General features: G+C 37.7%; 1 protein-coding gene across 1 annotated transcript in view; it reads right to left on the bottom strand.

Annotated features, from left to right (window-relative positions):
* The window catches only part of prkar2aa (protein kinase, cAMP-dependent, regulatory, type II, alpha A), a 373389-nt gene that overhangs the window by 199586 nt on the left and 161085 nt on the right, over positions 1–12718 (bottom strand). The window contains exon 8 of the mRNA XM_063068220.1: positions 5635–5670. Within this exon, the coding sequence (XP_062924290.1) occupies positions 5635–5670 (36 nt within the window). The remainder of the gene's footprint in view (positions 1–5634; positions 5671–12718) is intronic.

The following is a 12718-nucleotide window of genomic DNA, read 5'->3' as shown; positions in this document are numbered from 1 at the left end:
ATCCTAAAATAGCTCCAAGTATTACTAATCAAATAAAAGAATTAAGTAGAGTTAATAGTGGACCCTAAAATGGCACTGAAGTACAGAAGGACCTTGGGGTCTGGGTCCATAGTTCACTGAAAGTGACTACATAAGTGGATAAGGTGATAAAGAAGGTGTTATATATCTTCATTGGTGGTGGTGTTCAGTGTTAGAGTAAGGAAGACATCTGCAGCTATGTAAAACTTTATTCAGACTACACTTGGGAGTATTGAGTGCAGTTCTGGCTAGCCCATTATAGGAAAGCTGTTGAGACTGTGGAGTAGGTGTAGAAGAGCTTTTCCAAAAGGCTGCCTGGATTAGAGGGTATGAGCTACAAGAAAAATTAAGACTAACTTGGGTTATTCTTCCTGGAACAGAGGGTACGGGAAGACTAAATAGACGTTTCTAAAATTATACGAGGAGTGGAGAGGGTAGACAGTGAGAATCTTCCTCCAGGGTAGAAATGTCAAACAGAGGATAAGCTTTTAAGGTTACAGGGGTTAAGCTTAATGGCAACCTGAGCAGCAAGTATTGCTTTTAAATACAGAGTGATAGGTACCTACAATAGGTTACAGTAGTAGTGGAATCAGGCGGATTGGTGGAGTTTAAGGGGCTTTTAGATTCACATATGAATATGAAGGGGATAGAGGGATATGAATGATGCAGAGGAGGGGGGTATTTAGTATAAACTGTCATCAAGATGGCACATCATGAGCCAAATAGCCTGTCCAGTGCTGTCCTGTTCTATGTTCTACGTCAACATCACTGTTACTATTCCTTATTTAATATTTGTGAGAAATTATACTGCTAAACTTGCTAACCTGTAATCCTATCAAAACTTCAGTAGTGATGAAAACTACTTTCTCCCAATTTGCTTACCAGAACAATCACAGTGTTTGACTATAGGTATCATACAAACTAAATTTTAAAATGGAAACTTATTTAATTTCCATAACCTAACCTAGCTATTTTTCCCACTCTCACACTCACCACACCCAGGCTGATCCAAATACAATCTCACATATGTTCACTTGTGTGCAGAGGTTGCCTCATTAAAGTACAGATTACAGTATAACTCTCATAATTCCCTGTACCTATGGTTCAGCATCTTGTCCACTAAGCCTTACTTCGTCTGCTCCTCCAGGCCATGACCTTACCCCCACCACTAGATTCCCATACTCCCCATGAGATCCTAGGACCCGCTCTTTCACTCTTATGACTCCCCCCGCTGCCCTCCCCCAAGATGTCCATGAACCTGGTTCCTGCACAATCACAGAATGGTAATTATAATACTGTGACATCATAAAAAAGAAAATATATTCTGAAATTGATAAGTCTGGAAAATTCACCAGTACAGCAAAGTCCCAAGCATTGCTCCACTGTATAATGTGAAATACTGGCAGTACTAATCATTGGGTGTAGCTCTTAAATACGATTAAAAACAATTAATGCGCAAGCCATGTACTATGTCTAATTCATGTCAAGCAATTTGTAAAATACTTATAATAAAAGAAGCAAATGCAAGGAATTGTTTATCTTCTGAATCACAAGAAATATTTACATTTACTGCTTGCCAGACTAGACAACCCGGTGACCCGTTGGGGCATCCTTTGAGAGAAAGGTGGTGCAGTCTGATGTGATTGCTTTGGAAATTAAAGAAGAAAAACTCAGTTCTTTAAAGAAGAAAGACGTGTTGCAAGACAAATATAGCTCCTCCTCGTTTAACGAAGGACACTTTTGATGACAACATTTCTGGTTGATCTGCCACCCTTCAAGAATACTCTAACTTTTTCATTTCTTTTTCCCCAGCTTAAAGCCACATACAGCTGACGATGCTGGAATAGCGGTTTCTCCAAATAAATCAACATACTCCCCATGGTTTGGCCTTGTGCCTTATGTATAGTCATAGCAAAGCATGACTGTGTCAGGAAATGACTCCACTGAAGAGGGACATCTTCCCCTTCTGATAAATTGAGAGTAATTCTTGGGATCATGACAATGTCATTTTTGAACGCACCAATGTTTATCTTTGCTACGATGAGATTGTTGTGCAGTTCTTCCACCATTATTCGCGTTCCATTGCAAAGCCATAGTGGATCCAAGTTCCTCATTGAAATGATGGGAGATCCCCTCTTCAATTCCAGTTTATGTGGTGGCAATCCAGAGAAAAGAGACAATTGTATTGTCTGATGTTCTTCCTGAACTTGTTTGCAATAGATTCATCATTGCTGTGTAAATTGAGGAGTTCATTAGGTAGAGGCTGCAAATTGCCTATCCTGACTTTTCCCTTCATACAGAAATTTGCGGTTTCTCCAGTGAATAGGAAGGCACGGCAGTGAGGGCATACTCTGGTCATCATACCAACATCAGCAGAAATGTTATGCCATGCGAGTCGTGCATTTCACCTTGCTCTTTCTCTGTCGAGGTATTGTCATCGAAAGTGGCCATTGTCATCTTCAGCAACTCTCACAATAATTATTCTTTGCCGCATATTCTTGAGTTGATCTTTCCTTTTCTCCTCTGTCTCTTCCTCTCTCCTCCTTCTCTGTCATTCTGGAGACGCACAGCCCTTTCATCCTTCATCTCTTCTACCATTTGTTCTTTCTCTCTGATCCTGGAGTCATGCGACCCTGGCCTGATCCGATTCTTGTCCTCTCCTCCTTCTGTGCCTATTGTTGTCATTTTGGAGACATGCATGCCTCTCCTCCTCTGTCTCTTCTTCTCTCATCCTTTTTGTCCTGACTCTTTGATCCTGGAGTCGTGCGGCCCTGGCCTCATCCAATTCTTGTTCTCTCCCTCTCCTTACCGCTTCCCGACGACGTTTGGCGTCATCTCTTGACCATAATGTCCCCCTTCTCCTTCCACGTGGCATAATTAGGCTGCCCATATTTTTTTACCCTAATGCTTGATAGAAGATACGAAGCAGTAATACCAAAGCCTCCAGGATGCTGATTTTTCTTGATGATGTGGTTGGCACTCTCCTAAATGGACGTGACAGCCCTGCCCTTTTGCTGAAGTTGGTGTCGCTGCTGTGAGCATCGTGAGGTGCTGCTGAGGCTGGCCGTGCGCATGCGTCATGGTGTCGCGTACCAGTTTCCATTAAAGTTGGAATTGCCTCGGGTTGTGGAAAGCAGGGCCTGTTGATTTACGAGTGAGCAATTTTATATGAATATATAACCCTGAACTTTGCATGCATTCTGTAAGTTAGCGCATTTTAAGTCAACTTAGTCAAAAAAAAGTGCCGCTGTAATGCACCGTTTGGGCTAATTGGAGGTCACAAACAGACAAACAAACAGAGCATGAGAATTTTAGTAGTATATAGATTTAGCAGTATATGGTATTAGCAACATTCTTATCCAATGCAACAGACTAAATTAAAAATAATAAGCTTATCTCTTGGCTCTTAGCAAAACCCAATAATCCCAGAAATACACTAAGGGCGAAACCACATCGATTCCTCTGAGCAAAACGGGAGACCAAAATAAAAAGTAAAAACTATTTTCCATCTCTCAACTTTAACTGACATTGCTTGCTTAGTCCCCAGAGCTACAAGTACACAATTATTTACACAACTCATGCAAGTGCTGCTCTGCCTGAAATCCAAACACATTTTGCAATTCCTCCATCCTGTCTGAGTCAGTATCTGGAAATCTTTAATATCCGGAGCAAATGCAGCTTATGGACCTTAATCATCTAAGGACAAGATTTAACTGTAAATGAAAACCTGAAAAACACAGATACTGGCAAACTGAAAAAAAAACTGAAAATTTCAGAGACACAACAAATCAAACAGCATCTGTAGATCAAAACATTTCAAATTGAAGACACTTCATCAGAACATCAAAGAAAAACTTATCAAGGTTAAGTTGCAAAACTGAGGAATGAACAGGACAAAGGGAATACCTATCTCCAATTAGCACATTTGGGTTTTCAACTGTTATATGCTGCTTTCTATCAATATTATAAATAGCATATCAAGGCAATGACCTCGCCTGATCAAGATATTCCTCAGGTCCATTTTTCCAGCAATCACACCTGACTAGGACTGAGCATGGAACATTGATATTTTATCAATTTCAGTGTATGCCCTACCTATTTTCCCTCTGCTAGTATAGCACATTCAACCAAAGTTAATTTTACAATGCGGGATTAATTAATCTAGAGAGGATGTTTAGTTTTCAAACACTCAAGATACACTAATGAGGTTGGAGGCTCAGGACAAGCATAGAGAAAAATATTCTCTCTGCATAAAATGTTTTCTCAAATTATTTCTTTCAGTTTCTTCAGGTGTCGCTGGCAAGATCACCACTTATTATCCATTCAGAATAGCCTTGGAGGCAGTGGTGATGGGTCATCTACATGAACCACTGCAAGTAATCCCACCATACATTTGCACAGGGAGTTCCAAGATTTAGAGCCAATATTTCCAATTCTGGATGGGAGTGACTTGAAGGAAAATACTGTGCGCTAAGATTTAAATCATTGCTGCCTGAGTACTTTGAACAATAACAAACATTCAGAATTCCCCCTTCCTAAACTTACTCCACGAACTTAAAAAATATTTCCATTAATTCAAAAAGACATGGTCCCTTATTTGCATTAGGATAAAAACTGAAAGTTTATTCACATATTGTAATGCATAAACTGTTTAATAACTAACAATTTCTTGCTAATTTATGCTGATTTTTTTCTCCTTTGTGTTAATTCTTGTTTTCAATGAAAGCATACCTTGCCCATCTTAGAATTAATCCACTTCGACGTTGACAAAAATACATTTTTATGATCTACTAGTAGCACTTGCAGTGCGGAAGGGCAGGGTGCATCTGCCATGTTACAAATTTCTATGTAATTATCAACCTGTAGCTCCTTCAAGTAACAATCAACAATGGTCTAATTCAATTCATTCAGGCCACAGCCTTCCAATAGCTGAATGTTCTTGTATGGAATGAGGTAATTTAAAATTAAAACAGATATGCAAAGCATGTTTATTTCAGCAAGACACATTCATTTTAAATGCAAAATTGAATTCAAATGCTTTCATAGAGTTTCCTGATGTCTAAATGAGTAAAATCTTCATTTCAAAATGAGGCGATGTTAAATTCTGACACAGACTAAAATCATTCAACTCTAGAGCTTTCAAAACTAATTTTAAAGAAAATAACCACTTTGTCTGTTTCCAACTGGCCTACAATCATATTTTATAATTTTCTCATTCACTGTGTTCATATAATTGGAATGCTCAGAACAAAGATCTGCCATAAACATTGAAATCAACACAAAGCAAAACCAGGATTATATTAACGTTGCATTACAACTTAAAGAAATGCATATAAAATACAAGACCTGACTAGCAAATCAACGAATCAAACTGGCCAAAGATATAACCCTTCACAATAAAGATTTAACCTCACTGCAAATTCATACGAAGGCTTGTTTACCATAACCTTAAACATTAATGCTCTATTCAAATCACACTTGCCTACTCAAATAGGTATGCACTCAAACAACCAAGGGTGAAGAAATTCCCAATTTAAATGAAAAACAATTTACAAATTTTATCATAACTTGAGTCTGGTATTTAAAGAGCAAAATTCTGTACGATTAAAGGCTTACCTGAAACTCTTCTGCTTAATCTGTTAATAACTGGTTCTGTGCAAAGGAAAGAAAACAGAGTCAATTTTCAGCTCAACACAAACACACAGAGCAAATAAATATACTTAGAGTAGTCAATAACCCTGCAATTGACATCATATCATCGAAAAACAAATAAACATAAACATAACAGTAGGTGCTACTTCTGTTAAGGCATAGATTAAAGACCATGTCAAATTTTAAGAATTCTGTAGACTCAAGCCAGCTCACTCATTCTGCCTTCAGCTACAAAACAAAGCCATAAAACTGCATTGAATCACCAATTTCAAACATTCGTAGCATCAGTCAACATAATATACGTACTGAAACATGGTGCACATAACCCAAGTGCACTGATTGGTTCATTTCCAAATTCTATCATTCCAATTGTAGTTGAAGAAAGGCAACACGTGTCAAATGTGTTATGCAAAGTTAATATACATTACTGGGCCTGCAGAGGAAATTGCTACATAATTATCCTCTATACACACTTCTTTTGGCCCTCTTTGGTTGTAGAGGTCACAGGTTTGGGAAATCCTTTTGGAATAGCCTCAACAGGTTATAGATGGTACACAAAAAGAGAACTAATGTTTTGTGTGGCAGTTGGAATGTCAAACAAAAAGATTCTGTTGACCTCCTTCAATTCACTTAACAAGACTGGTGTGGTGTACTCCATAACAACTCAAAATCGTACCATGGAAATCATTCTAACCATCTGGTATGGGGGGGGTGTGGCTAATGCACAGGAGAGAGTTGCAGAAACTGCAGAGAGTTGTACAGTCAGTCAGCTTCATCGTGAGGTACTAGCTTCCATAGCTTCCAAGACATCTTCAAGAAGCAGTGCCTCTGAAAAGCGGCTTCCATCATCCGGAACCCTCACCACCCAGGACATACACTCTTCTCATTGTTACCATCAGGAAGGAGGTACAGAAACCTGAAGGCAAACACTCATCAATTCAGAAACAGCTTCTTCTCCTCTGCCATCCAATTTCTAAATGGAAATTGTACCCATGAACACAACCTCGCTACTACTTTAAAAATTTCTGGTGTTTTTTTTGTATTACTTATCTTAATTTAGTTACTTAATATACATCTACTGTAATTTTTTTATTTATCATGTATCGCATTGTACAGCTGATGCAAAGTTAACAAATTTCACAACAAATGCAAGTGATAATAAACCTGATTTTGATTGTCAAAAATCTTCATTTAAAGAGGGTGACTTTATCACAACATATTGAACTGGAATTGTAATAAAAGCTACAAGTAAACATATCTCTTTGTAACAACATTTAATGTTACCTGGGAAACACCTTCACTTTCATTATGTTCCAGGGCTCTATTATTTTAGTAATCACTACAGCTCCAGCAAATAAACATAAATCAGAAATTGGTATTTGGCTCACGACATATATAATGGATACAGGGCTGACACCGACTTTCAGTTCACATTGTGTAAATTTTTATTTTCTTTTCAATGGGGAGAACACCTATTTAAAGTACAGGTACATTAGTAGTAATTAATACAGTAAGTGTGAGAATAAATTCCATCGTGACAATTTGAGAACCTATTTCCTTTTTGTAAAAATTTACAAATGACATCAATGTATAAGTACTGTAACTCAGTACACTTTTTCCTCATGGAGATTCCAGTCTTAAAACAGGAAAAGATGATTAATTTTTACTTCAACTGTTAATTCATTTTAGCACTAAAATATGTAAAAGTGCAAACTGCATCTGAAAAAAACATGCTTAATGTTAATTACTTGATTGGTACAATTAAATCTGTTAGTTTGAAATCTTGCCACTCAATTCAATATCAGTTCATTCAGTCTTGGGACGAACAAAATGTTCAGTCTTGTCTGAAGAGAGAAGAGTCACCATTTCATGTCAAACATTAAAAACATTCTTGTTATAAGCCATCACCCTGAAACCTTATCGTTACTTCTACATCCACAGATGCTGCCTGACTTGTTGGGCATTTCAAGCATTCTCTGCTTTTATTTCATACTTCCTACATTTTGATTTTCAATCACCTATGCTATTTTCTTAACATCACCTTCTTAATTCTTAATTTGGTGCAGAACATCACACTTTGTAGAAAGATTCATCCAAAGATATTTTCATATTATAAAATGATTGTCACTTTGGGAAAAGTAGCCTGTAATATGCCACCTCAACAAATAGGACTGATTGTCTGCGGCAATACTTTCGAACAAGAAACCTACAATGAAAATGCAACTTGCAGATCACCAACACAACAACATTTCAGCCTATATTTTAATTACTCTGCAATGGCTGTACTAAAATGCACAAGTAAGTTTTTTTTTAAAAGCCTTTAGCCTAAAATCTGACAGAATACCTTAAAGAGCAAGGTAAATTCTTAAAAAGAATGGTTTCATTAGGAGGGAACCTCTGACAAAATTTCAAAAAGATCCAATTTAGCAGTACAAGATTGAACCTTGCTTTTATCCTGAGACTGCCTTGGATATTTGTACTTCTTTTGTCAAGAGCAACTATGGAATATTTAGGCAAGCAGAAAATTAGTCTGATGCTGTTGTAAAGACAGCAGCAGGCCTGTGGACCCAGCATCAGACCGACACCGCAACATTAACCAGGCCTAAGGCCAATATAACCAGTACTAATCACCAGCCCCATCTACATTCAGCTTAGTTTTAATTTATCAAATACTATCGAGACTAGTTTAAGCTATTTCCACTTAAACATAAACCACATTTGGTGGTTCAAGAGCAACAGACACCAAGTAATACACTCTGTTGAGCAAGAAGGTCTCCAGTTTAATTTAAAATTCAACATGAAAAACACTGCAGATGCTGGAAATTCAAAATAAAAACCACTGTTAGTATTTCTTTTTGACAAATAACACCATTTCACTTTGCAGAAATGCTGTCTGATTTGCAGAGTGCTTCCAAAATTTTCTGCTTTCACTTCAGTTCCATGGATCCTTTATACTTACTTAACCTAGCTCCATTAGATATACAACGGTGTAACAGTACAACAGTTTTACATTAGGAATTGATAAAATTATTTATTATTTTGACTTCAGATTCCAAAATAGTGATTACTTAAACATGCAGAATTCCCACCATTTGCAAAAAAAGAAAGTTAAGAACTTGGTTACGGAGAAAGATATGGGGAGAGCTGTTCGACCATCTTTTGACATATATCATTAATGGTAATGAATATTCATTGTGAAGAAAATCTAGATTCAATGCACATCTTTACCAGGGCGATACAGGATGAGTACCCCTTATCCAAAATGCTTGGGGCTGGATGTGTTTCAGATTTTGGAATATATAATGAGATTGCTTGGGATCACCGTCATTACCAACTCTGAATTTATGTGCACATGCTCATCACACATGTACTTGACAGAAAAAATATTACATACCATTAATATGATGAGAATATAATGTGAGCAGGGTAACAAAAGCTGCACGGCAGCATTAGGAGAATACCTGAATCAGCTATTGAACAATACAAACGGCAACAGACTTTCTTTCAGTCTCCATCTACATTGCCATGTTTTGATTAAAAGGTTACAGTACACTGTATATGTATTTTACTGTTTTTGGGTTTTATGTAAGGTACAAAAACAATCAGCATCGTAGACTTTTTCTGGTGCTAGATTTTCATCAGTGACGATCATCGTAAACTCATCAATGAATTTCTCTTCTCTGGTGATCAGTAGATCTTTACCTTTAAAAATTTAATTCTGTGCCTTTCCTTAAACTTCTGCAACTAGCTTGTTGTATTCACAATTACCTTCAATTTTCAGTTCATCGTGATAGATCTTCCCTTGTTTCACAATCAGCATACTGTTAAGCAGCATATGCTTGCTGATGATATTTGATCAAGATCTTCATTTTTCACTTTATGCAACATTTTTCTATTTTCCCACGAACTTCTGTTCATAACATCTGTGCATCACTTCTCAAAACTGTCTGTGTTGTGCAGAGATCGGCACATCGCCTGGAAATCTTCCCAGCTCCTTGTGGATTTTCCCATTTGTGACATCATGTCAGTGCTCAAAAAATTTCGGATTTCAGATAAGGCGTACTCAACCTGTAATAATGCACATTCAAATATACAGATCCCAAATAAATGACACCTTAAAGATGATTGAACAGCTCTACTCTTAACCAAACTTGTAAAAAGAAAAAAAAAGAAGATAAAAACTTAAAATTTAGTAATGTCAAATAATTAAGCAAGTCTGGACATAGTCAACTTAATGCAACATAGAAAAGTGCAAGTGATATAGCTGACACTTTACTCTGTATTCTATTATTCTTTTCCCTTGTACTACCTGTGTACTGTATCGATGGTGTTACATAACCGGCAACAATGAATATTAATCGAGACAGGTTATATAAAAACAACCAAACATTTATTAAACACGTATAAACGATAAGGGAAAAAAAACAAAGGAAATCTTTAACCAGAGGTTAACAGGTACGCAGCCGTTCACCAACTCGCCACTTGGCTCCGGTTCTTAAAGCGGTAAATGCGAAAACAGTTCTTAAAGCGATAGAGTCAGATATAGTTCTTAAAGCGATAACTTCGGAAGTCCAACAGTTTTACACATTCAATTGGGAGAGACTTCTCTGGAGAAAGATTTCTTCACCGATGCACTTTTACTACTGGTTCCGTCCACAGGATTCCCGATGCCGAAAATAAACAGTTTCAGTCAACTGACCTTAAATTCCTTCAGAGAGAGAGCACCTTTTTGCATGAACTCATTGCCTTTTTGCATGAACTCATTGCCCTTTTGCAAGAGTTATCTCAATGCAGGTTCTCTCCAATGAAGACTCAATAAGGTCGATTCTTTATTAAACTACCAAACGATACCGACTTCTCTCGATCCTTCACTTCGATGAGTTCTTCACTCTCCCTTCAAAACTGTCAGAATTGAGTGAATTGGCACTTCCAGCCACAAATTTCCAGTCCAAGTAATATGGAATCTTTCAACAGAACGTACAACCGTTTTAAAAATGAAACTGCGTCACAAAAACAAATGCAACAAAAACGGAGATACAGCATGTTCTACCTGGAAATCTACAAACTCAAAAACTAACTGCATCACCTGGGTGGACCCTTATATAGTCACGGGGCACATGTCATCACGTGACCTCACATCGGCGGAAAAATCACATCAGGTGACCTCCAAAAGACCATTACATCAATCTCACAAAAAAAACAGACCTCCTTGAGCATGTAACAATGTAAAACAAAAACTCAGTACATGTGACAATAATAAACCAATTTACCAATTTGAAAATGCATTTTCAGATGGGATGCTTTTTTAAGACAAACAAAACAGACAGGAACAAGCTCAAAGCAAATTTATTATCAAAGTGCATATATATCACTATACAGTAGCATGCAAAAGTTTGGGCACCCCTGGTCAAAATTTGTTATTGCGAATAGCTAAGCGAGTAAAAGATGAACTGATTTCTAAAAGGCATAAAGTTAAAGATGACACATTTCTTCAATATTTTAAGCAAGAAAACTTTTTTATTTCCATCTTTTACAGTTTCAAAATAACAAAAAAGGAAAAGGGCCCGAAGCAAAAGTTTGGGCACCCTGCATGACAGCACTTAGTAACACCCCCTTTGGCAAGTATCACAGCTTGTAAACACTTTTTGTAGCCAGCTAAGAGTCTCTCAATTCTTGTTTGGGGTATTTCCACCCATTTTTTCTTACAAAAGGCTTCTAGTTCTGTGAGATTCTTGGGCCATCTTGCATGCACTGCTCTCTTGAGGTCTATCCACAGATTCTCGATGGTGTTTAGGTCAGGGGACTGTGAGGGCCATGGCAAAACCTTCAGCTTGTGCCTCTTGAGGTAGTCCATTGTGGATTTTGAGGTTTGTTTAGGTTCTATTCAAAAGGTTCAAAGGAACATCTAAACAAGCCTGATGCATTTTGGAAACAAGTCCTGTGGACTGATGAAGTTAAAATAGAAATTTTTGGCCGCAATGAGCAAAGGTATGTTTGGAGAGAAAAGGGTGCAAAATTTCATGAAAAGAACCCCTCTCCAACTGTTAAGCATGGGGGTGGATCAATCATGCTTTGGGCTTGTGTTGCAGCCAGTGGCACGGGGAATATTTACTGGTAGAGGGAAGAATGAATTCAATTAAATACCAGCAAATTCTGGAAGCAAACATCACACTGTCTGTAAAAAAGCCAAAGGTGAAAAGAGGATGGCTTCTACAACAGGATAATGAACCTAAACACACTTCAAAATCCACAATGGACTACCTCAAGAGGCACAAGCTGAAGGTTTTGTCATGGCCCTCATAGTCCCCTAACTTAAACATCATCGAGAATCTGTGGATAGACCTCAGAAGAGCAGTGCATGCAAGACACCCCAAGAATCTCACAGAACTAGAAGCCTTTTGCGTGGAAAAATGGGCAAAAATTCCCCAAACAAGAATTGAAAGACTCTTAGCTGGCTACAAAAAGCGTTTACAAGCTGTGATACTTGTCAAAGGGGGTGTTACTAACTACTGACCATGCAGGGTGCCCAAACTTTTGCTTCGGGCCCTTTTCCTTTTTTGTTATTTTGAAACTGTAAAAGATGGAAATAAAAAAGTTTTCTTGCTTAAAATATTAAAGAAATGTATCATCTTTAACTTTATGCCTTTTGGAAATCAGTTCATTTTTTACTCGCTTTGCTATTGACAGTAACAGAAATTTTGACTGAGGTGCCCAAACTTCTGCATGCCCCTGTATACTACCCTGAGACTCTTTCAATTCACAATAAATACTAAGGAATGCAACAGAATCAATGAAAAACCCCATGCAACAAAATGTACAAACAACCAACGTACAAAAGACAACAACTGTGCAAATACAAACATAATATAATAATAAACAAACATAAACATAGAATAGTACAGCACAGTACAGGCCCTTCGGCCCACAATGTTGTGCCGACCCTCAAATCCTGCCTCCCATATAAGCCCCCACCTTAGATTCCTCCATATACCTGTCTAGTAGTCTCTTAAACTTCACTAGTGTATCTGCCTCCACCACTGACTCAGGC

The sequence above is a fragment of the Mobula hypostoma genome, chromosome 15, assembly GCF_963921235.1.
Source record: "Mobula hypostoma chromosome 15, sMobHyp1.1, whole genome shotgun sequence".
NCBI lineage: Eukaryota > Metazoa > Chordata > Chondrichthyes > Myliobatiformes > Myliobatidae > Mobula > Mobula hypostoma.
The sequence above is the reverse complement of the archived record's forward strand: the minus strand, read 5'-3'. Positions and strand labels throughout refer to the sequence as shown.